At 35.1% G+C, this 27,014-nt stretch overlaps 2 protein-coding genes and 1 pseudogene across 2 annotated transcripts; all 3 read right to left on the bottom strand.

The window, feature by feature from the left end:
* Nucleotides 1-2,193: 2,193 nt before the first annotated feature.
* LOC149176331 (replication protein A 70 kDa DNA-binding subunit E-like) lies at nucleotides 2,194-2,574 on the bottom strand. The gene has a single exon (XM_089421440.1). It carries the CDS (start codon nucleotides 2,572-2,574, stop codon nucleotides 2,194-2,196), a length of 381 nt encoding a protein of 126 aa, XP_089277566.1.
* An 18,577-nt stretch (nucleotides 2,575-21,151) lies between these two features.
* LOC149176330 (uncharacterized) lies at nucleotides 21,152-22,042 on the bottom strand. The gene has a single exon (XM_089423093.1). It carries the CDS (start codon nucleotides 21,972-21,974, stop codon nucleotides 21,207-21,209), a length of 768 nt encoding a protein of 255 aa, XP_089279219.1. The 5' UTR covers nucleotides 21,975-22,042; the 3' UTR covers nucleotides 21,152-21,206.
* A 4,000-nt stretch (nucleotides 22,043-26,042) lies between these two features.
* On the bottom strand, nucleotides 26,043-26,701 carry LOC149176329 (ethylene-responsive transcription factor ERF018 pseudogene; annotated as a pseudogene).
* Nucleotides 26,702-27,014: the final 313 nt, after the last annotated feature.

Here is a 27,014-nt window from a genome sequence, read left to right as displayed (position 1 = left end):
GATTTCCTAAACAATCAAAAATATATCACATCATTCTATATTCTAACTTTTTAAAGTTTTAAGTTCACTTCACTTTTCTCATGGCTTTGTGCACATGTATTCTTTTTTCTCTTTCTTTTAAAATTAGGTTAAGTTTTGGCAGGGGTTGTCTTGTCTATTGGATAGAAGAACGATCTATCCACATTGGGATGTTATCACCAAAGTTGTGAGAAGTTTAGTTGGGATAATTTAATTCCCACAAAGTAGCTTCCATCCTCAATCACTACCCATATTTGCATATATTCATTTGTTTCTAGATATAAAGAGATTATACTAATTACATTTGCATAATAAAAATAAAAATATAATAATATTTTTATTAATATATAAATATATATTTTATATAATATTTAATTAAAAATAGAGTGTATAATAATTTTAATATCTTCCATAAAATAAAAGATATGGGATTTTCTCTATTTCTAATGGGTGTTAATATATTTTTATGGAATATTTTGAAGAATTAACCTTAAACACATTTCATCTTGAATTAAGTGTTAGTTTGGATTTGTTAATGATACTTTTGTTGTTTGATATTATGACTAATCCACTCTTACCTCTTTTTTCAACCATCTTAAAAATATATTATGGCTAATCCTCTCTTGCCTTTTTTTTCAACCATCTTAGGGGGTAATGCGACAGACGAGAGAAGAGATATCGGTAGGGTGAGTCGGCAAGGCAGATATTGCAGCTTGGTCCAGATATTGCTGCAAGAACACGTGCCCTGCTAACAATGAAATCATATGTTTTGTGGTCAGAGCCATGTCTAGTAACAACGACAATGTCTAATTCAGAAACCAAGTGTGGCAAAATGTTGGCGATCGTAGTGATGTCTTGGGGGGAACAAATAGTATGACCAATGTATTTGTACTACCCACCTCGTGCATGGGTGACTTGCAAGACTGGGCTGACACGTGATATGAGAATTTCCTCTATTTGTGTTAGAGCAGCAAGGACAAACGGTTGGTTTCCAGGGTCCATGTTGTTTGCAAGCGAGAAGCGGTGGGTGGATTTTGTAGTTTCACATCGGGAGCAACAGAGGTTACCATGTAAGAATTTTGTTTTCATATTTGGGTATGATTCTTTGCATATGGCCCATACATGCAAGGGAGAGAGGTCATCTATCCTTTCACGAAATCGATGGTGTGCATGGTTAAGGGCAAGGTTGAGCAAAATATGGGGATGGTAGGGTAAAGGAGGATGAGTTGATGGTGGGGTGTGCGATGTATATGGGGAGGAAGTGCCAGTGAATGGAGAAAGTTGAAGGGTAGCTACAGTCGGAGCAGGGAATATTGAAGGACGTGGGTTTCCAAGTGAAGCTTCAAGATGTTGGGGAAGAGAAACATTATACGGGGGTATACCTGGAAATGTTTCGGTGTTTAAATCAACTTTATATTTTAGCTGTCTTTGTTTGTTGGAGGCGTATTTATTATGTGCATAAAGGGGTCTCTTGCGAACATTTATTGAGGGGTTTGCAGAAGATGTTGACACGTATAGAAATATGGGGACACAATTATTAGTGAATATAGGAGATGGGAAACAGTAGTCTTGAGCGCAAAGATAAAGTACATAGCCCCCAAAACCAAGAACTTCATTACTGGTTATATTTTCAAAATAGTGCCTTTTAGCTTATAAAGTAGATGTGTCTTTTGATAAAGTGGTTGTAGTTAATTGGTCGGACAAACCTTTTTATAATAGAGTTTATGTTTCTTTGACATTACACACTAATGTCGTGCCACTGAAATTTTGTTGTTGAAATCAATCTTATTTCAACGAAGTATTTTTTGGGGTCACAGATAACTATTTATCATTGATTATCAAATAGATTTAAGGTAAGTAAATGCCAATCTTTTATAAAAATCCAATGTTTGTATTTAGTTGCACAAAGCACACTTTAAAAGGATGCAACATTCTATTTTGTTTAGAAGGAAGAAGAAAAAAACATATATACTCCATGTAAAGGTAAAAGATGGAGAATTATGCAAAGGTGGAAGCTGCAACATGTAACATAGGTGTATATACATAAACGAGAGAAGTACAATGATGAAGTGAAGAGAAGAAGAGGGTGGCAGGGGACAAAACGACAATGAACGGAAAAGAATATAGAAGTTATTGTTTACACTTTAGCGTGGCATGGGGAAAAGAAAACAAGTTTCAAAGGCGGCAAACAACTAAAGTAGTAGACATTCTTTCGATATCCTGGAGGAGAACGGAACATGTAGAGCCATAGTTGATTTCCTCTGAATTGATTAGCACAAACTTCAAATGGTCAACACCATTGAAGCTATCTGTTTTCACAGATAGTGTGAAGAGGAAAGGACGGCATGAAACCCTTGCACGAAGCTCGTGGATAGCATCAGGATCACTGGAGAGTATGAACAAGTCTTTTGCTTGGACACCCATGAGTTCAGTTGCAACATCATCAAAAGCAGTAACATTTTCCAGTAGGCCTGTGTGGTCATGCATTTCAAATTTTAGCACATAACGATACTGACATTCTGGGAAGTCCCCACCACATTTTGTGTAGTGCCACATTCCTTTTGAGTTGTTGACAACTTTTTTTATGCATTGCATGCCATCAGATGAGAGAGGGCATGCGAGGAAGTAGAAATTTTGCATGTCAATAGAGGTGATGGTTCCACGAACAAAGAACCATGTTGCTTTTCTGGCGGGATGTGAGTCTATGAGGTCGACAATTGTACATTATGGGTGGCGCCGCTTGGAAGACCCTGAGAATTTTCTACTTAATGATGGTGAAGAGGCCAAGCGTCCTCTTTGATCAAACCATCACTGGAGCTACTCAGTCTTTGGAATGTCGGGATCTAGCACGAGGCTGGTGGTTAATATAGGCCTGACAATTCTTCCATTAAATCCAGCTATGCAGTCGCCTTTGATTACAGGCACGGTCGAAGCACCAGACGAGGCAAGTCCAAAAAGTTGCTTGCCTATAGTGTCACAATGCTCCCCCCATAGGGTGATGTCGATACTATACCCAGACATGTCTTCCAAGCTGAGAGTTTTTCTAGGTGTTTCAGAGCCATCTCTTCGACAAATGGTGGAAGTTGGAGAAGTGGACCTGACAATGCCAATGATGTCGACAATTGAGTCGAGTTTTGCAAATTTGATTTCATCTATAGATTTAAAACGGAAACGGTGGAAAGGAATTGTTAGAACATCATCTAGGGAAGGTTCAACAGTGGAAGTTGCAGAGAGCGAGACTTCCCATTTGCTATTGAGATGGTTGTAATTTGTGTTTGTTGGTTTCACTGTGCCATTTGAAACCATGTAAATATGCCCAATTTGGACAAGGTCATGCAAGGAATCTGCCAAATCATTGAAGGTAGAGATGGATTTCATATTTGGTAGAATTAACGATGTCAAATCCAAAGACCTTTCCAGAGGCGCGAGCATTGTTGTACGAGCGAACGGTTGTTTTTCCAAGGACCCTACCCTAGATTGACCATTTTTTACGGTAGGGGCTTAGCGCCATGAATGGAATGGAAACAGGCAGAGTAGAGGACAAATGAGTTGATGATGAAGGAGAAACCTGTGTCGAAGGAGAAGTATACAAGGCAGGGTCGTGTGACATTGAAGAGCCCGATTGGTATGTGGACGACTGTACAATTTAAAGAAGGGTTGGGTCCCCAATCAAAGGTACATGACATTCAAGAACTTCGAGTTCAATAACTTGGAGAGTCCTAAAAAGAAGGAAAGAAAGAGAAAAGCAATGCGACATTAGTCGGAGTGACAGTGGTGCAGAGAGGGAAGGAACAGAAAAACATGATGGATATGCTGAGGAGTGAACATATGCATAGTTTTGCAAAAAAATGTAAGTGACTTCTTTGAGAATGACAACCAACCCCAACTTGAGGGCATGAGAGGCAACATGGCCATTGTAAGCAAACAGAAGCAAATTTCTATGCTGAGAGGTACCATCGGAGAAGGATTCGGTAGCGTTGGGACATTGTCTTTGTAGAAGAAAGAAGGGTGAGTTTGACTATTTGGAGCGATGGTTGTATCCCTGTAGAGCCAGCCAACAACAAAGTGATGGTATTTTATGTCAAGGTAACTTCAATGATGAGGAGCAAAGGAGGTGTCATGAAAGGTGAAAGCACGTGAAATGTTGTCAACATTGGAAAAGAAACGAAAATAAAGCAACTAGCACAAATGAAAGAAGAATGATTCACAATCTAGATTGCTGCCAATAGTGAAAGGTAACAAAGAAGCAAGTTTGAAATGTCTAAGCATAGAAAGTTGGCTCTCTATATATGACATTTCAGAAACTCTACAGGCGGGTGTTTTGCACGTCGTGACAATGCAGATATTATTTTAAGCTATATATGCAGTGTGAAAACATTGATACTTTCCATTTGAGTGTACAAGGCGATATGGTTAACATGTTTTCGATTCTCACCTACTTGTGAATGAAATTTCGGGACAGTTATCCGGTTGAAGGAAGCAACATGACATGCAGTAGCAACAACAAGAACAATATCAAGAGACCAACAATAACACAACAACAACAACAACATAAACTGCAACTCGAAAAGACAACAGAATAGTGCGAGGTGAAGAAGCTAAATAAAGCAGACACCCATCTACCAACTAATCATAGAAAACAATAAATGAGAGTGAAGACACGTTACAGAGATTGATAGTCTTTTTAATAGTTTTTTAATTAAAAAAATACATTTACCTTGATTTGGACGTGGATTTATACAAAAACTTAACTTTATTATTTAAAAAATTAATATATATTCAATACCGTGCACATATTATTAAGATAGTGTGCCAATTAAATTTCCCTTCACATCACAACTCTTAACAGGATTCTAGAGCCATTTTTAAACTCACTTACACCGGTAGAAAGCTTTCCAATGAGTTACTCTTTCTTAATTTTAAGCTCCTATTTTAAATTATTAGTTTTTTTTTTATTAACATTGTGATTCCGACATAGCAAGTGAGCCTATGTGACATCATAGTGACACATAGTTACTCTTTCTTAATTTTAAGCTCCTATTTTAAATTATTAATTTTTTTTTTTTAATAACATTGTGATTCCGACATAGCAAGTGAGCCTATGTGACATCATAGTGACACATAAAGTGTACAGACTTTTACTAAATTTTATAGAAAAAATTACTTTCACTAAATTTCACAAATTTTTAATTCATCCTTGACTTTCACTAAATTTCAAAAATTTTATACTTCAACTAAAATTCACATTTTTTTAATTTAATCCTTCCTTCCTTGGTATATCGTCCCACGTGTTTCACAATTTTTTGGACTTTCACTAAAATTCCACATTTTTTTAATGTAATCCTTCCTTTCTTTGGTATATCGTGCACATGTTTATCTTTAAAGATAATATTACGTAATTTTCCGTAATATTACGGAAAATTTAATAATAATTGAAATATATGTTTTTAGAAATATTAAAAGGACAATCTAATTATCAAATTATATTTTATATAATAAAAAAATTAAACCAATATATTTTAAAATATACATTATTATAAATACTATTTGCTATTTTTATTTTAAATTTAAATTTCTAATAATTTTTAGATGTTAAGAGAACATAATATATATTCTTTTTAATAACATAATATTTATAGAACTTATAAATTAACAATGTTTTGTTTAACTTTTTTTCATGAAAATTCATACTTCACTCATTTGAAATCATAATCTTATTTTTTTCTTTTTTATTTAAGTCAGTTTCCCAAAACACGTTTCACAAGTTAGTGAGGTTTGAACATGGGTCATCTTAGTAAGGAAATCTTTTCTCAACCAATTGTGCTACTAAGACTCACATATTTTCTTTCATATTTTTAACTAGAATCTAGCAATACAATTTCAAGTAAGATTGTGATTTCTTTTTCTTTATTTAAAATGCACTTTTGAAAAACTCCTAAGGCACTCAATTTGTATTCTTCTATTCATTCATTACATCAAATCTCAAAGCCATTATATCAAATTTCATCATGTCACTTGCAATAATTGAACTTAAGTGGGGAGGATACAATCATTCCTCCCAACCACCCAAGATAGAGCCAATTGACAATATTTAATTATTTAAATATTTATTAATAAACAAGTAATTTAATTATCGAAATTCATCCATGAATATACTTTAATTATTATTTTTTATAATAAATATGTATTTTTTTAATTAATAACAATGATGAGTCAGCATGCATTCATGGATATTGGTCATTGATGGTGGATATTGGTCACTGATGGTTGTCCCTGCTTGTTTAACATCTTAATTTCGATAGATTTTCTTATTATGTAAAAGAAAATTAATAATCAAAATATCCTGCAATAAACAAATAAGTTAACGATCAAATTCCATCCAAAACCACAGGCCAAATTACAATAAAATGATGGATAAATAAATAATTGCTCCCTACATTTAATATGTCATGTTTAACATCTTAATTTCGATAGATTTTCTTATTATGTAAAAGAAAATTAATAATCAAAATATCCTGCAATAAACAAATAAGTTAACTATCAAATTCCATCCAAAACCACAGGCCAAATTACAATAAAATGATGGATAAATAAATAATTGCTCCCTACATTTAATATGTGATATATTAAGTATATTTCCTATGAAGAATATCTTGACACATTAATAAAATGAACACGCCTAACTCAGTGTTCAATGTTTCCATATACAGGGAAAAGAAAAGAAAATAAGTCTCACTTTACAAAAATATCTTTATTTTTTCAATTTACATTTAATAATATAACATATCTATTTGTCATGTGAGGTTAGGTCGAGTAGTTGGGAAAGTCATTTTTGTTTCTCTCCACACAAATTCTATTTTAGTAAAGTGACATGTTGGTCAATTACAATAAAGCTAGAAGGGTAAATGTCCCAAAATGAGATGTCTCTTGTTAAGTTATAAATTTTCTGCTAGGTATTAGTTTTAGTTTGTAGGTTCTTGACACTAACTTAAGGATTATAATGATAGGCACATTAGAACCTCAACCTCGCCCAAATAACCCCAATCAATTAATGATTTCTATATATTAAAAAGATAATGAATCTGTATCATAATACTAATCCTTGATTCTATTTAGGTATTCTAGATTGGATTGGTCTAATGTAGGCATCAATCATGTTATGCAAGTCTTTCTTCATTGTAGTGGGCCATCTCTGTAATAGGTGTCCCCACTAACATTGAACTTGATCCTTGATGGAATTTAAGGCTATATGGCATTGCAATTTATGTGGCATCATAGTACCCACCTAGATAATTTGTTGACATCATTTAGATTGATGGGTGTATATTGATGATGATCGATCATTCTTCTCCCTGGCGCACTTTCAAGGTTCCTCCAATGATCATATTCCAATAGGTGACAATGATAGACCAACCTGAATTGGTAGGTTGCAAACATGTTTAAAGTGTGAGGGGGCTCTCGTTTAATGCATGGCCTAATTCTACTAAACATTTATCATAATTTGTTTTTATCAATATTGTTTTTTTCCATAAATTATACCCAATAAGCCCTTTTATAAACAAGTGTGCATTATAGATGGTATATCTATTGAACACATAAAATATATTATGACCAAATTGTCAATCACAACTAGATTATTACCTAGTAGGCTTTGGGATCTACGAAATGGATCATATATGGTAATTCTAATCAACTCACATAGCATGGAAAATACAACAATTACACCGGCTAGATAAGAACTTTTCATGGATTGGGATTACTCCTGTTTGAACATTTTGGAATATCATTTCACATTGGATTGGGATTATCCCATTTTAACATATTGGAATTGGATCATTTCACATCAAAGGGTTATAGATAGACATTAGAGAAATTTTGAGGCAAAAAATGGGCCTCAAAGAAAAAATGTACAACAAAAATAAGATTTATAAGAACCAATTGGACTCAATATGAAGATGTCAACCATGGGGGATGATTCACCATTTTTTGAGTAAAAATGTAAAGTAAACAAAAAGAAACTACTTTTTCAACTCATATATTCAACTTTTCTCCCTACGATTTTACTCAAATTTCGAGTGGGATCATTCGTTGGATGCATAATTTAATTTTACATCAAAGGAGTGCCCATGTTTCATATTTTCAATAGACCCTACTACATGAAAAATGTGAAATACATGAAAAAATGTGATTGCAATCACATTTTTTCATGTATTTCACATTTTTCGTGTAGTAGGGTCTATTGAAAGTATGCAACATGCGTACTCGTTGGATGCAAAATTGAATTTTGCATGCAATGAGTCCTTCCGCTCGAAATTTGAGTAAAATCAAAGGGAGATAAGTTGAAAATACAAGTTGAAAAAATAGTTTTTTTCTTTTTTCCCTCTAAAACTTGATGAGGTAATCTAATCTTACTTTAGTATTTCCACTATTATTTTATAATATTCCTTAGAAAGTCCATTTTAGACCTCAAATTTTTTCAAATGATACTGCTTTCCAAATAACTTCTACTGAATATCCACTCTATAGAAACACTCACAATGCCTATGAACGGGATACCTACGCAACTTTCGATGACCTTAAAAGACTAATTAGTACAAGATTATAATGCTTTGTTTATATATATTTTTAATTGTAACTGAAAAATTTTGCATTAAAAATCTGCATCAAGCATGCAATAATGCCTCATTTGTACATCAAAGAACATAATGAGCCATAGAATCAAATAATTTGTGTCTGAATTAGACCATAATAGCAAAAAATAGGAATGATCTTCTATATACAATTAAGTATTATCTATTGGTATATAAGCATAAAGCTTATAGTAACCTTGTAACAAAAAACAAAATTTACATTTCAGTGGGTACAAATTTATTTTTTGGGTTTTGTTGTTGATAATTTCCTTTTCTCCTCCTCGCTATTTTCCTCCTTTGTTGGCATGTTGAGGTTTAGGAGCTCCAAGGAACCTCCAAATAGCCAACCAATTACTCCACTTGTTTTCATATTTTGAAAGGCTCCTTGTGCTTTTGGGCATGATGATATTCCATATCTTTAAGAAATCAAACATTTATCTTGTAATGTCCCTTTTATTGGAAGTTTGACAATACTAAGACAGGGGGGTGTGAATAATCATTGTGTCGGATGGATAACTTTTACTACTTTACCCTTTCGTTAATGATTAACTGAATCATTCATTAGCAGTTACACCAAATATAGAAAACAATTATTAAATCATGAGCAACAACACATGTGCACAAGTAAACCATAAGCAACATAATACATGAGCAACACATGAACCATCACAAGTAAATCATGAAAACACCAAAGAGCAACACATAAATATCATCATGCACATAGAGACACTAAATGTAAGGTGGAAACCCAAAGGGAGAAAACCACCATCTACTTTTTTGTTTCACTCTTATTCTTATTAATGAAAATCTTCTTTTTACATCATATGCGTTGACCACCACCAGTGTGCAAGCCAAAACTTGCAAATCACATGAGAAACTCTCACTTCAGGCCATTACCCGTCATAACTTTGCAGACCACCATTTGCTAGAATCCACCACTCCCACGATTTTGCAGGCCACCACCTGTTGGATGCCCTAACACCCAATAGTCTTTCTAGCCACCATTGGATATAAACCTCTACTCCCAAGTTCTTAGGCCGCTACCTGAAGAATGTTGCTACAACCTGAAACTGCAAGCCACCACTTGCTATCATTGAAGGCCCCAACCTTCAAGCTCTATTGTGGACCTTGTTTCACATTGTTTCAAACTAGGATCAACCTAACTCAAACTCAAAAACCATAAGGCCTCGTTTTGTCCATTTTCACTCTAGACCCATATACAACTATAAGCTCATTAACTGAATACAAAATCTCCTCTCTGAATCAACCACTCAATGCTCTCACAACCTCTTAATGAGGAGCATAAGGATTGAAGACAAATTCGAAGAATTATTCCAAAAATACAAAAAAATATTACAAGCAAAGGAGTGGGATCCTTTAGCCATCAATTTCCGTGTTTTTCTAGTTAAGTATAGAGCTAGAATATAGGATTTGATCATGATGTAATAAGTTTTAGTTAGTTAGCCGTAGTGGAGATTCTCGAGGAGAATGCCTCGCAGAAGATATATGGTTAATAAATTTTAGCCTTTGAATTAGGATTTGGTTGTTAGGATGAACCAGTACTTATGTAATTTTCACACTATTGTAAAGGGATTTTGACTGTTGAAGAAATTTGGCTTTCCTGGAGCGAATCTAGTAGATCGGGAAAATTTAGTTTCTGTGTATGTGAATGATAAATTTCCTGTCAAATACCGAAGGATAATCTCCTTCGAAACCTTTGTGTTTATTGTGAAATTCGAAGGTTAATTGGTATTCTGTGAGATGGAAGGAAATGGTGTTGACTGTGTTAAATTCTGTGTTTTTTAACTGTGTTTCTCGTGAACTCTGAGTGTGTGGAGTGGACAGTCGAGATCAGTGGAGCAGACGGCTGAGATCAACGGAGGAAGGCCAAAGACGCAGGGGCGTGAAGATTTAATTTGGACTGATAGATCTCAGTTGAGACAGATCAACGGTGTTCGAGCGCAGAAGTTAACCGACAGTTAACGAGCCGAAGCGGATTTGGAGAAAACCACAAGTGGATATCGGGCAGAGGAAAGGATGTAAGTGGTAATTCCCCCGTTGGCTCTGATTCCATACAGACGGTGACATGTAGCAGTGAAGAGAGAGAGGGAAACCACTTTTTCGAGTGGATTTGGAGGGCACAGGTTAGCTGGCCGATATGCATATGAGCCGTCAGATCTGGTGGAGCGAGATCGATAGTTGACAGACGTGGAGCAGGTTCGAAGTCGGGGAGAGTTGTGACCGTTGGATCTTGAATAGATCAACGGTGAAGAAGTGCCGACGAGTTTTAATAGGCGGATTTCAAATTTTATTAAGCTATGGTTTGTGATACCGTCGGGTCCGGACTAATGGTAGTTTAGCGGAACTCCGTGACTTTTGGAGGATCTGCTAACTTAGAGGAAGCTCTAAGGTTATCAGTGGATGACAGAGAGCCCATTGGACCAACAATTACACTCGCAAATAGAAGTAGAAGATATAATCTCACAGTTTGGGAGATTAACACTCCTGCCTGTACCCAGACCACCATCATTAGTGGTATCAGAGCAACCTGTTGACACTGAATTGAATCTCAGAAGCAAGAGAAGGAAATCCAATATGGCTTTCAGAGTTGGAAGAGGACGAGGACATGGTAGAAGAGGATGACCAATTGCAAATGCTGAGGTGATGGAAGCTATGCAACAGATGCAGGCTAGATTAGAAGCATTAATAGCAGGGAGAAATATAGATGATGGAGATGTTAGTGAGCCTGAGGTTGAAACTGAAGAAGAGGAGGAAACTATAGTAGTTACTCCTGAGATGAGATTCTTCCAATTAGTGTTGAGATCCACAGCTAGGCCAAAAACTGAGGTTTCAATATATGCAGGAGGATTGAATCCAGAAGAATTGATAGACTGGATTAATGGCATGGAGAAATTCTTTGATTATGAAGAAACAGAAGATGAGAAGAAAGTAAAGTTTGCTGTCACCAAGCTAAAAGGACATGCAGCACTTTGGTGGGATGGATTGCAGGCAGAAAGAAAGAGTCTTGGCAAGCAACCAATTAGAAATTTGAATAGGATGGTAGCAAAGCTAAGAGGTAAGTTTCTATCAAGTAATTACCAACAAACCTTGTTCAGATAGATGCAGAATCTTAGACAGAGGTCTATGACAGCGAGAGAATATACTGAGGAATTCTATAAGGTAAGTATAAGAGCTGGACAAATTCAGGATACAGATGAGAAGGTGGCTAGATATGTGAATGGTCTTAGGATGGATATTCAATATGAGATAAGTATACTATCTCCTAAAACATTAGAAGAAGCTTATCAGGTGGTACCGAAGGCTGAAGAAAAACTCATGAGGAAGCAGTCTTCCAGAGGAAGAGGTACTTTCCAAGGAAAAGGAAGTCAAGGTGGTAGAGGAAGATCTACAGCACCTAGAGATGGAGCTAGCAGCAGCTCAACCCAACATGCAACCACAGGAGGTGATGCAGGTGTTAGAGGGAATTTTTCTAGAGGAAGAGGAGGCAAAGGCAGAGAAAGAGAAGTAAGATGTTACATATGTAACAAACTGGGACACAAAGCTTTTGAGTGCCCAGAGAATGCGGAAAAAAGTCAAAGGAATGTAATTGTTGCTCAAGTTGAGGAAGAAGCAGCAGTAGTGACAAAAGAAGAAAATGTACCAGAGAGAGGAGAATCTTTGGTAGTCAATAAAGTTTTGCTCAAGCCAACAAAGGAGATAGTTCACAAAGAAAGACTTTGTTCAGAACAGTGTGTAAGGTTCGAGGAAAATGCTGTCAGATGATAATTGATAGTGGCAGCACTGATAATTTGGTCTCTACAGAAGTGGTGGAGAAATTGAAGTTGAAGACAGTGAGACATCCAACACCTTACAAGGTGTCATGGTTACAAAAGGGACATTAGTTGTTAGTGAATGAACAGTGTGAAGTAGAGTTGCAGTTGGGCAAATGTAAGGACAAAATTGTATGTGATGTCATGCCTATGGATGTGTGTCACATATTGCTTGAGAGACCTTAGCAATATGACAGAGGAGCTATGCATGATGGGAAAAGAAACACCTACAAGTTTGGTATATATGGTGTCAATCATACATTGTTACCTATGGGAGAAGAGGATGCATCAGGAAAGAAGACTGATCCAAAAACTCTATTACTAGGAGGAAAGGAATACTTACAGCAAATTGAAGAAAATGAGGTAAATTTTGCTGTAATTTGCAAGCCCAAAGTAATAATGACTTCTACTAAAGTTTCTAATTTACCCATTGAAATTTAAGAAATGTTGGACAACTATTGTGATATCATTATTGATGATTTTCCTAATGAGTTACCACCCATTAGAAGAATTAGCCATCATATAGATTTGATTCCTGGAGAAAATCTACCAAACAAAGCAGCTTACAGAATGACTCCTACAGAAAATGAAGAGGTTAGAAAGCAGGTTCAGGAACTGCTTGACAAAAGACTGATCAGAGAAAGTTTGAGTCCTTGTGTAGTACCAACAGTGTTGAGTCCAAAGAAATATGGAGGCTAGAGAATGTGTACTGATTCAAGAGCCATCAATAAAATCACAATTAGGTACAGATTTCCTTTACCTAGAATTGAAGATTTGATGGATTGTTTGAGTGGAGCAAAGTATTTTACAAAACTAGATCTTAAGAGTGGGTATCATCAGATAAGGATAAGAGAAGGGGATGAGTGGAAAACTGCTTTTAAGACAAATGAAGGATTGTATGAATGGAGAGTAATGCCTTTTGGGTTGTCAAATGCACCAAGTATGTTTATGAGACTCATGAATGAAGTTCTTAAAGAGTTTATTGGTAAATTTGTAATAGTATATCTGGACAATATATTAGTTTACAACAGGTCTAAGGAGGAGCACATGAGACATCTGAATTATGTCTTACAAAGGTTACAACAAGAGAAATTATTGCTGAATTTGAAGAAATGTTCATTCATGAAAGAGGAATTAGTGTATTTGGGTTTTGTTATTTCCGCTGAAGGGTTGAAGATGGATCCAGAGAAGATCAAGGCAATCATGGAGTGGCCTTCACCTAAAAGTATTTTTGAGGTAAGAAGTTTTCATGGTCTTGCTAGTTTTTATAGGAAATTCATAAAGAATTTTAGTAAGATCAATGCTCCTATTATTGAGACTATAAAGAAGGATAAACAACCATTTAGATGGACTGCTGAAGCAGAAAAGAATTTTCAGCTGTTGAAGAAGAAGATCACTGAAAAACCTATTTTGGTTCTACCTGATTTTAGTAAACCTTTCCAAGTGAAATGTGATGCCAGTGGAGAAGCTATTGGAGGTGTTTTAAGTCAGGAAGATAGACCTATAGCTTATTTTAGTGAAAAGTTGAATGATTCAAAGAAGAAGTATTCTTCTTATGATAAAGAGTTTTATGCAGTTGTGCAGTCATTGAAGAAATGGAGACATTAACTAATGTCAAAAGAGTTCATACTCTATTCAGATAACCATGCATTGCAGTATATTATGCAACAGCCAAAGCTTAACCAGAAACATGCCAAATGGGTAGAGTATCTTTAGGGTTTCCATTTTGTGTTAAAGCATATAAACAACCAATCAAACAAAGTTGCAGATGCTTTAAGTAGGAGAAATACATTATTTCAAGAGAGTCAAATTCAAGTGTTGGGTTTTGATTTTCTTAAAGAATTGTATGAGACAGATTTAGATTTTAAAGAGGCATTTGAAGCTTGTAAAAATCCTGTTTTGATGGATAGGAATAAATGGTTTGATTATTTATTACAAGATGGATTGTTGTTTAAGAGAAATCAGCAATGCATACCAAATTTTTCAATGAGGGAGAACTTAATCAAAGAGAAACATAGTGGTGGACTTGCAGGACATTTTGGTATAGATAAGACTTATGAACAGTTGAATAGATTTTATTTCTGGCCGAAAATGAGATCTGAAGTGGAAAAGTATGTGAAAACTTGCAAAGTCTGTCAATATGCAAAGGGAAGAAGCCAAAACACAAGTTTGTATGTTCCATTACCAATTCCAGATAGGCCTTGGGATATGGTAAGTATGGATTTTGTTTTGGGCTTACCAAAGACTCAAAGAGGAAATGATTCAATTTTTGTTGTAGTGGACATATTTTAAAAAATGGCACATTTTATTCCATGTTATAAAACTAGTGATGCTACTCACATTGCTAATTTGTTTTTCAAGGAGATTGTAAGATTGCATGGGTTGCCTAAGAGTATTGCCTCAGACAGGGATTCCAAATTTGTTGGACATTTTTGGAGGACACTACGGAAAAAACTAGGAACTAAACTGAGTCTCAATTCTGCCTATCATCCACAGGCTGATGGACAGACTAAAGTTGTGAATAGGAGTTTGGGTAATTTTTTAAGGAGTCTTACTGGAGAAAATCCAAAGCAGTGGGATCAAGTATAGACATAGGCTGAATATGCATATAATGACTCACCTAACAGGAGTACAGGGCAGAGTCCATTCCATATAGTTTATGGAATGCATCCAAGAGGAGTGTCTGAGTTAAGAAACTTGGGAAAAGATGAGATGAGAAGTGCAGAGGGAGAAGATTTTGCTTCAGAAATACAAGCAATACATGAACAGGTGAAACAACAACTATAGGATAGCAACATCAAGTACAAAAACAGAGTAGACATGAGAAGAAGAGAAGTGAACTTTGAAGTTGGGGATTTGGTTTTAGCACACCTAAGGAAGGAAAGATTTCCAAAGAGGGAGTATAACAAATTGAAGTTCAAGAAAATTGGACCATGCAGAGTATTAAGGAAATTTTCTGCAAATGCATATGAAATTGAATTACCCCTTGATGTTGGAATATCTCCAATTTTCAATGTTGCTGATTTGTACAAGTATGAAGGTGAAATTGCAAATGATACAGAAGAAGACCAAGAGACACAGGAAATTGACTGGGTAAAACAGTTACCTACAGCAAAGGAATTACAGCCAAAAAGGATTTTAGACAAGAAAGTGTTCAAGAAAACCAGAGGACAGGAGTACTTTCAGTATTTGGTCAAATGGAAGGATCAGCCAATTGTTGAAGCTACTTGGGTAACAGAAAACATGCTACAGAAATTGGGCAGTTCTGTAGAAGAGCTCATGGACAGGAGCCCATGAAGAATTTTGTCCTCAGGAGTCTGATGCAGGAGCATAAGGCTTGAAGACAAATTCGAAGAATTATTCCAAAAATACAAAAAAATATTACAAGCAAAGGAGTGGGATCCTTTAGCCATCAATTTCCATGTTTTTCTAGTTAAGCATAGAGCTAGAATATAGGATTTGATCATGATGTAATAAGTTTTAGTTAGTTAGCTGTAGTGGAGATTCTCGAGGAGAATGCCTCGCAGAACAGATAGGGTTAATAAATTTTAGCCTTTGAATTAGGATCTGGTTGTTAGGATGAACCAATACTTATGTAATTTTCACACTATTGTAAAGGGATTTTGACTGTTGAAGAAATTTGGCTTTCCTGGAGCGAATCTAGTAGATTGGGAAAATTTAGATTTTGTGTATGTGAATGATAAATTTCCTATCAAATCCCGAAGGATAATCTCCCTCGAAACCTCTGTGTTTATTGTGAAATTCGAAGGTTAATTAGTATTCTGTGAGATGGAAGGAAATGGTGTTGACTGTGTTAAATTCTGTGTTTTTTAACTGTGTTTCTCGTAAACTCTGAGTGTGTGGAGCGGACGGTCGAGATCAGTGGAGTGGATGGCCAAGATTAGCGTAAGAAGGCCAAAGACGCAGGGTCGTGAAGATTTAATTTGGACAGATAGATCTCAGTGGAGACAGATCAACGGTGTTTAGGCGCAGAAGTTAACCAACAGTTAACGAGCCGAAGCGGGTTTGGAGAAAACCACAAGTGGATATTGGGCAAAGGAAAGGCTGTAAGTGGTAATTCCCCTGTTGGCTCCGATTCCATACAGACGGTGACACGTAGGAGCAAGGAGAGAGAGGGAAACCACTTTTTCGGGTGGATTTGGAGGGCGCAAGTTAGCCGGCTGATATGCGTATGAGTTGTCAGATCTGGTGGAGCGAGATCGACGGTTGACAGGCGTGGAGCAGGTTCGAAGTCGGGGAGAGTTGTGACCGTTGGATCTTGAATAGATCAACGGTGAAGAAGTGTTGATGAGTTTTAACAAGCGGATTTCAAATTTTATTAAGCTATGGTTTGTGATACCGTCGGGTCAGGACTAATGGTAGTTTAGTTGAACTCCGCAACTTTTAGAGGATCTACTAACTTAGCGGAAGCTCTAAGGTTATCAATGGATGACAAAGAGCTCATTGGACTAGCAATTACACCCGCAAATAGAAGTGGAAGATATAATCTCACAGTTTGGGAGATTAACACTCCTGCCTGTACCCAGACCACCATCACCTCTCAACAATATTCTCTCTCACTCAACAACAAACTTGTAGACACCTCTCAACAAACCCTCAACATACATAACCTTTGTTCTCACACTCAACTAGTACAACTCAAACACATAATGGAAAAGTACATACAAAACCATAAACACATGGCATCATATATCTCTACAACAAATGACTTAGCCCTCAAAAATAAACCCATTACATAGCAACATTCAACTCTTACTAGCAACACTAAACCCTCAATACATCAACACATACTAGGCTAACCATTACAAGGAAATACATAAGCTACAACATTATATAAGCAAACCAAATTATTAACTCAACCATGTAACACCAATCTCTAATTCCCTGCAATAATGAATACAATCATTAGATTCACAAGCTCTGCCTCAAGCACACAAGTTCCTTGATCTCATCAGCTATAGGTGTCATGCATGATCAACTACAGATCCATACACAATTGTTACTCCATCGCCATGCACACTCTGCTACAGGATAGTGTGCTTTCTTTGTCGCCAATTGACACATCACAGGCTATATTCACTCAAATTGTTCAGCTGCAGGCATCATTCTTCCCTTCAACGCACTATCCAACCATGGGCATTGTGTATCTTTGCCAATCACACTTATTCTATAAAACATTCTCAGTTATACACACATGTATCACTTTGGATCAATGTACACACCTTCCCATTGTATCTAGCTCTCTTTCTTTGTCCACTTGCGCACTGGTGTATGGATTGTTGATTTTTCTAGTGCAACTTATAAAAGCACTTATTTCTTAAACTTGATAATTGCTTCAAATGATGTAGATGATTATTTTTCACTTTCAATGTATCATTAAGCAATTACACATTCATAAATTGAATCGTTCCACTTGGTATGCATTGATTGAATTAATTATTTTGGTAGTGGATTGAATTGATAATGGTGGTGATCTGGTCCATGGAGCTTGATTTGGTTAATTGATAGTGGTTGAGATGTGAACACATTGAAATATGTCAGCAATCAGGCTATTTGGCTTGGTCTTCAATGTGTCACTTCCTATTGAACTGATTTGGTCTCAAGTTCGATGTGTGAATGTATGAACCATTTGATTGCTAGAAGCGATAGTTTGATCAATTTGAAATTACCCATGAAACTCGTTTGAGATTGACCTGTTGACTTGGTCTTCAACACACTATTTGATTTTTCCCTCCAAAATAATGTTAATGCAATGATTATTAACATTATGATTTAATGAAACACATTAATCCTCCAAGTCGAGCATTGATCTGGTCATTACTCCGTGGATGTGGTCCTTATTGGTGTAAACCCATTAAAGACTCATGCAGTGGAATGTTCATTTCAAATTTGAGAAATTGGGAAAATGAAATAAATATGTTATGTCATTGATCGATCTAGATCGTTGTGGAACACATTCATGGCATTGATTTGTTCCCTCATTGAGTTGTTGTGTGTTATTGTTAATTGGAAAGGTGTTGAATCAATTGGTTTCTAGTTAGTATATGCATGAGTTGTATATATAGTGAGATGGTTCTTCTCAAGGGTTCTATGAAGTGAGAAAGGGTGTGATCTGCTAAGAACAATGCAACACACTTTTGACAGAGTTTGTGTGATTATTGTGAGCATAAAGTAAGGTGCTATACATGCAAATTGGTCCATCAATTTGATGTTTAGGTAAATTGTTTTTAATGGATACATATTGGACTAAGTAGAGGTGAGGTTGTACACACTTAATTCTTTAGATCAGTCTATTAACCTAGAGCCAGTGTGCATAACTTACATATATATGCCATAGATAGAGATCAAGTTTTAGAGTGCACAAATTATTGAATGTTGTGCATATAGGGAGTGAAGTCCATGTTGAATTTTTGTAGCTATGGTCGATCTTCATAATATTTCATTTGTACTTGTAATGAAGAAATATAAAGTATATGTGTAAAAATAAAAATTATTTGAAGCATGTTCTTCATGCGTGCAAGAAAAGAAAAATATTTATTTTTTTATTCCAAAGATAAATTTTTTGAATTTTTGTTTTGGTGCCACAAGTTGTCCAAGTCGGCCCAGCTATTCAAGACACCCATCTGGCCTATAGACCTTTATACATTAGAGCCACTCTTCCTCCTCTCCATCATCGTTCAATCTGAGCATCATTCATTAGTATCCTCTAACCATATGAAGCAAATCAAGGAGCAGAACGAAGGAGATTAAAGAAGTATATTAAGGACAAGTTTATTCCTTGTAAATAAGTTGGATTCTCTGACCTATCTCTGTATAAGAGGAGCAAGAAATTTTGTGGTTTGTCTCTGTGGATAACACTCGAATTTCTATCATACATCTCTGTGGAAAAGGGTCGAACATTTGTGATACATATATAAGGAAAAGGGCCGAAAATTTGTGGAAAAGGGAGTTGAAATTCTTTGTGTTATTTTTGTACTCCTGTGGTTGCAATCATATTGAGGAGGGCTAACTTGGACACTTGGTGGAGGACCTTGCTAGTTAGTTTGACTTTGATGTATTTCTTGTTGCATTGATTCTCTAAGGAAAAGGTTGGTTCGGTTTTTCCCTTTAGTGGGTTTTCCCAGGGTAAAATCTTGTTGTCTCTTTGTGCATTGTGATCTTTATTGCTCTATTGTCTCTATGGTCCAATTTATAAATGTGTAATTGCTTAATAATACATTGAAAATGAAAAATAATCTTCTACATCATTGGAAGTAATTATCAAGTTTAAGAAATAAGTGCTTGTATAAGTGGCACTAGAAAAATCAACATGGTATCAGATCTATGGATGAAAGAGTAACCTCAAGCTAATCTCTAGAGCTTGATCCATAAACCCTAGCTTGAAGTTTTGTCTATAAAAGAGACTGAATTTTCAATTGAAGACATCAAAAGAGAGTTGTAGATATCCAAAATACTTGACCAAATCAAAGCATAAATTCCATAGATCAAGGACCTGTGAAGACACAAGAGGCTACCCAAAAGTTCAAGTATAAAATGATTTCCATTTAAGGATGAAGTTTGAATCCTCAATCGATTTCAAAATAAAGAGGACGCAGAACCTATTGCTGAGGTCAAAGACCAAATCTTAGAAAATATGGAAGGTATTCTTTCTTAAAGATATGAAGGTCTCAGATCCGAAAGAACCTCATAGTCTGTCTAAAAGAACCAGGAATCATTCTTAAGTTTGAAGGCCAAAATTTCTTATAAAATTGTGGAAAAACATTATTATACCTTGCCTTAAGATGCTATTACCCAAGCTAATTTCATAAAATCAGGGAGGTTTTGTAAGCTAAAGATAAATAGTGGATAACATCATTTTGATGCAAGACGTTATTCACTCAAGCAAAAGAAGGCAAGAAAAATGTATGTTGATCATGTTAGAAATGGTTAATGCCTTCTATAGAGTAAGAAACTTCTTCCTATTTGTTATTTTAAAGAAATTTCACTTTGATAGTAGATTCATTAGCTGTTGCATCAAGGGCCCACTCATACCACCTCTAAATTGGATTTTTAGGCATTGTGAAGCAATAAAACTAAACCAGTGTAGATCCATCTTAACCACAGATCTCACAAGAGCCAAGAGGGATCAAATATCTTGAGGTGTAAACCTCTTTTAGAGTGCAAAACTTGAATAAAATGTTTGCACTTTGAAAAATTTGATCTCGTGGAAGCCCCATATATATATATATATATATTGTTTAATAAAAAAGAGAAAACTTATCATTGAAAAATAACAATGGCTCACTCCTCTGTTGCTCAAGACTTACCACAAGTCTTATTGGCACCAAACCTTGCCATTTGACCATTGGAAATTTCAAATTTGATTTACCTCAAAAGAAATACAAAATAGTGGAAAAAAATATAATGTCCAATTAATAAAATGATTCATAGTATTAATTGATTTTAGAATTTTCAATATTTATTTTGAAATTTAACTTTACAAATATTAATTCATTTATACATGTTTAAATAAAATAAAAAATAAAGGTCATTTTTCCATACTAGGGAATTTTGTAAAATTGAATAAATGAATTTAATAGAATACATATAAAAGAGAGAACAGATGGCGCCAATGTCTTCGGCGACCCGGCCTCCCATTTGTAAGAGGTCAAGTATAGCCATTCATTTGAACTTTCAGGGCAGAATCATCGGCGGCACTAAAAATAAATTAGAAAGTCCCCGGTCCACACTCTTCATTCGGCTGGAAGAGAAACCCATAATCCTCCATATGCACATCTAAGGAAGAAAAATCCTCTGAACTTACACAGTCGTTACTGTCCAGATCTTCAAGAACTGAATCCCAAAATATGGGACCTTGCTTCACTGAAATCTCTTGGCCTTCAAGCCCAGATTCAGCTTTCGAACAGTAGTAAGAGGACATTGCGTGATCTTCGGAAGGCAGCCAGAATTCTTCTGCGGGGAATTTGGCTGCGGCGGCTTGAATTTGCGGGGGACATGGAGGAGAGGCGTAGGGAATATCCACCGCGTTATCTTCCGAAGGAAGCCAGATTTCTTCGGCTGCGAATTTGGCTGCGGCGGCTTGAATTTGCAGCGGAGATAGAGAAGAGGGGTAGGGAATATCCGCCGTGTTACCTTCGGAAGGCAGCCACATTTCTTCCACGGCGAATTTGGCTGCGGCGGCTTGAATTTGCTGCGGAGATAGAGAAGAAGCGTCGGGAATATCCGGGAAGGAATAAGGAAAATTGAAGTCGGCCTTGGATCCTCTCAGACAATACACAGCAAAGTCGAAGGCACGCGCAGCCTTTTCCGGGGTGTCGTAGGAGCCCAGCCAAATTCTGTCCCTCGAATTGGGCATTCGAATTTCGGATACCCATCTCCCCCATTTTCTCATTCGAATTCCCTTGAATTGCCGTGACTTCAGTGAGCGGTTTCCGAGTCTGGTGTGGTCGTTCTGATTTGAAGAGGGTTTAGCCATTGGTTGTTGCAAAGGTATGAGGAATCGAAGTGAGATATTGACAGTGAATATCTGTTGAGGGATGAGGAAGCGAGTGTTTTTGTTGAGGAAGATGTGTATAAAAAGAATGCGCGGGGATGTCGTTTTGTACAACTGGCCGATTAGCAAACGCGGGATGGACTTTTGATTTGCAAATATATGGGCATTTGATGTCAACCACGACTCTCATTTGATGAACGCATACTTCTAGTTTCGTTGAAGTCAGAGATGTTTTATGTAATGAATTTTAGTTGGCAATCCAAATTTAAATTGACTTGGCAGACCACAACCCATTTTTTCGACAGCGTTGTCTAAATCGCCAATGTCAACGTTTGGTTCTTAATTTTTTGGGTAAATTTTCTACGAAATTTGATCGGATATTTTTAGAATAACAAAATTTAGGTTACCTTTATGTCTCAACGCATCACTTCAATAGTTTTTGATTTAGAAGGATGCATTTACTTGGACTGGATTTGAATTTAGACCCAAACATATTTTTGTGATTTTAAAATATTTAGTTACAGATTTATTAATAATAATTTAAAAAATTAAATTATATTTAAATTACAGTAAATTGTAATATTAAATAAAAATATAATTATTTAATAATAAAATGTTGTTATTATAATTATAATAAATTTGGTGTCATTTAAATATATAGTTAAACTAATTCTTTACTTTATTTTATTTATTTAAATAAGTTGAAATTAATATTTTTGATTATATACATGAAAATTATTTAATAATATAATGTTATTTCGCAAAATTAATATAATGTTATTTCGCAAAATTCAGTTTAATCTAAATATTTTTTTATTGTATATATATTTTGTAGATTGAAATTTGATATTTTAACTATATACTTTAATTAATTGATATAAAATTAATATGACAATTATTTATCTTATTAACAAATTTCTTGAAAGCTCAATGGATTTTATCATATTAAGAAATAATGTGTATTGTATTTTTCTTTTTTTTGAATTCTTTACTTTTGGTAAAGGGGATTTCCTAAGCAATTAAAAATATATCATATAATTCTATATTCTCATTTTTTAAAGTTTTAGGTTCATTTGACTTTGTTTTTTTTTTTTTTTTAAATTAGGCTGATTTTAGGTAAGGGCTAGCTTGTCTATCGGATAGAAGAATGATCTATTCACATTGGGATGCTATCACGAAGGTTGTGAGAAGTTTAGTTGATCTTGGATGCCTATTGAGATAGTTTGATTCCCACAAAGTAGCTTCCATCCTCAACCACTTCCCATATATACATGTATTCATTTGTTCAAGATATAAATAGATTATAATAATTGCATACTAAAAATTTAAATATAATATAAAAATATAAAAACATCTTTATTAATATACAAATATATATTTTATATAATATTTAATTAAAAGGAATGTATAATAATTTTAATATCTTCCCTAAAAATTAAAAGGTATGGGATTTTTTATATTTCTAATAGTTGTCAATATTTTTCTATGGAATATTTTGAAGAATTAACATTGAACAAATTTCATCTTGAATTAAGTGCTAGTTTGAATTTGTTAATGACATTTTTGTTGATTGATATTATAACTAACCCTTTTTTACCTCTTTTTCAACCATCTTAACAACATTTCATCTCACATCCTATTTACTATGGAAATCCAAAAGGATAATTCTTTTATCTTCTTAGATGTTCTCATTTCGGCACCTTAACTCACTAGGTTTATAGGAAAATGATACCTTTATGCTCATTCTCAACATCACCTAATGTAAAAATTTGTTGTTTTAAAAAGCCTAGTTACAATAAACATTATATTCACCACATTACAAGAAACATTGTATTCATGATTTACTAAATAGCAAATTGTTTTAAATGGAATGCCATTGTATATAGTTTTGAATGTAGGAACATATTATGACTTTGGTTTGTTGAAATTGTTTTTTCTAATTTTATCTATTTTAAATGTGTTTTTTCATAAAAATTTTAAATATCTTTTCATCCTCCATACTTTAGTAATAATATATGATTATTATTATTATTATTATTTTAATTTAATATTATGCATATGTATGACTCATTACTTCCAGAGTTTATATTGATAAAATACTAGTATAACTATATAAATTAAATAACTAGTAAATGTTGATAGACATCAATCCATGCTAAACATAAAAGAACTTACTTGATCATACATCTCACATTCTTGAGATTAAAAATATCATAATAATTAACATTGTTATTATTGTTATTATTATTATTATTATTAATTTAAAAAATATTAATATATAAGTTAAACATATATACATCTCCAAATTTACTATGGAAATTCGTAACTTATAATGCTACAAAACATTGGCCAATGCCATGGCTTATGAATACTACATGTCAAAAAAATCATAATTCATTTCATATGACACTTGTCCATATCATTCTTTTCTTTTTAATTAATCAAATTAATTAAAAAACAAAAAGACAACTATTTTTGAGATAAATTTCAACCTTGAATTATAAATACTACTAAGAATATTCTAAAATATTTCGTGTAAGTTAAATCCATATTATTCACATAATAAGTATTAATAGTTAAATTAAAATTCTAAAAAACACATTCCAAAATAAATACATCTATCAACATAATTACAATAAGTGTTTTTTAACATTATCTTAAATTAACCCTAACATCTCAAAATAAAAAGGACGCAGAACCTATTGTTGTTAAGGCCCAAGACTAAATCTTAGGAAATATGGAAGGTATTCTTTCTTAAAGATATGAAGGCCTAAGATCCCAAAGAACCTCATACTCTGTCTAAAAGAACCATTAATCATTCTTAAGTTTGAAGGCAAAAATTTCTTATAAAATTATGGAAAAACACTATTATATCTTGCCTTAAAGATGTTATCCCCTAAGCTAATTTCATAAAATCAAGGAGGTTTTGTAAGCTAAAGATAAATAGTTGATAACATCATTTTGGTGCAAGAAGATATTCACTCAAGCAAAAGAAGGAAAGAAAAAGGAATGTTCATCATGTTAGAAATGGTTAATTCCTTCGATAGAGTAAGAAACTTCTTCCTATTTGTTATTTTAAAGAAATTTCTCTTTGAAAATAGATTTATCAGCTGGATAGAAAATTGCATTCAGGGTCACTCCTACCATCCCTAAATTGGATTTTTAGGCCTTGTCAAACAATAGAACTAAATTAGTGTAGATCCATATTAACCACTGATCTCACAAGAGCCAAGAGGCATCAAATCTCTTGAAGTGCAAACCTCTTTTAGAGTGCAAAACTTAAATAAAGTGTTTGCACCTTGAAAAAATTGATCCCCTAGAAGCTTGATATATATATATATATATAAGAAAAAACTTATCGCTAGAAAATAACAATTGCTCACTTATTTGTTGCTCAAAACATGACCACAAGAACTATGGGCACCAAACCTTCCCACTTTACCATTACATCATGAAGACTAAATTTCAAGTTTGAAGCCTGAAAAAAATTATAATGTGAAATTAATAAAATAATTTATAATATTAATTAATTTTAGAATTTTCATATTATAAAAATTTTGAAATTTAACTTTACAAATATTAATTCATTTATACATGTTTAAATAAAATAAAAAATAAAGGTATTTTTCTATACTAGGGAATTTTGTAAAATTGAAGCACCCAAGTGCATGACGCAGCCGTCGGGGCAGTCGATTGCTTCGCACCCAGGCTGCGTTCCATCCCCATGGTGTCGCTGCGCTGCAGCATTTCCTACTCCATTGTGATTGTACTTCAGATGTGAAGGCTTGATGCGATGGTTATCAACTAGGCTGATATGTATAATGTATAAAAAAAAAACCATATAGCTTCTTCTGGGAACTAGCCCCTCTCATTTTAAAAATATAAAAGAGAAAACAGATGGCGCCAATGTCATCGGCGGCTCTGCCTCCCATGTGTAAGAGGTCAAGTATAAGGTCAAGTATAGCCATTCATTTGAACTTTGAGGGCAGAATCACCGGCGGCACTAAAAATAAATTAGAAAGCCCCCTCACCGGCGGCACTAAAAATAAATTAGAAAGCCCCCGGTGCACACTCTTCATTCGGCTGTAAGAGAAACCCATAATCCTCCATATACACATCTAACAGAGAAAAATCCTCTAAACTTACAGAGTCGTTACTGTCCAGATTTTCAAGAACTGAATCCCAAAGTGAAATCTCACTGAAATCTCTTGGCCTTCAACCCCAGATTCAGCTTTCGAACAGTAGTAAGAGGACATTGCGTGATCTTCGGAAGGCAGCCAGAATTCTTCCGCGGGGAATTTGGCTGCGGCGGCTTGATTTTGCAGCGGAGATAGAGAAGAGGGGTAGGGAATATCCGCCGTGTTACCTTCGCAAGGCAGCCACATTTCTTCGACGGCGAATTTGGCTGCGGCGGCTTGAATTTGCTGCGGAGATAGAGAAGAGGCGTCGGGAATATCCGGGAGGGAATAAGGAAAATTGAAGTCGGCCTTGGATCCTCTCAGACAATACACGGCAAAGTCGAAGGCACGCGCAGCCTTTTCTGGGGTGTCGTAGGAGCCCAGCCAAATTCTGTCCCTGGAATTGGGCATTCGAATTTCGGATACCCATTTCCCCCATTGTCTCATTCGAATGCCCTTGAATTGCCGTGACTTCAGTGAGCGGTTTTGGAGTTTGCTGTGGTCTTTCTGATTTGAAGAGGGTTTAACCATTGGGTGGTTGCGAAGGTTTGAGGAATCGAAGTGAGAGATTGGTGGTGAAGTTAAATAATAATGTAGAACAAAGGATTGTGATTGTAAGAGAATTTGAACCCGGGACGCATAGAGGTGCTACTCTACAGTAGTTTATCTGTTGAGGGATAAGGGTGCGAGTGTTTTTGTTGTGGCAGGAATATATGTATAAAAAGAAGGCAAGAGCTAACCAGCCATACATTGGGTATTAAATGCCCAATGTAGGCTGGCCCATCTCTATGTATATCATGGGGTATCCATGTACACCATGTCTGACATCCCGATCCCCGGCGAA

The sequence above is a fragment of the Pinus tabuliformis genome, chromosome 4_1, assembly GCF_031772625.1.
Source record: "Pinus tabuliformis cultivar Carrire ecotype Pingquan chromosome 4_1, CPIR1, whole genome shotgun sequence".
NCBI lineage: Eukaryota > Viridiplantae > Streptophyta > Pinopsida > Pinales > Pinaceae > Pinus > Pinus tabuliformis.
The sequence above is the reverse complement of the archived record's forward strand: the minus strand, read 5'-3'. Positions and strand labels throughout refer to the sequence as shown.

Excerpts from the sequence above, each read along its gene's own strand:
- LOC149176331 (XM_089421440.1), bottom strand. The coding sequence starts at position 2,574 with ATGTGGCACTACACAAAATGTGGTGGGGACTTCCCAGAATGTCAGTAT.
- LOC149176330 (XM_089423093.1), bottom strand. The coding sequence starts at position 21,974 with ATGGCTAAACCCTCTTCAAATCAGAACGACCACACCAGACTCGGAAAC.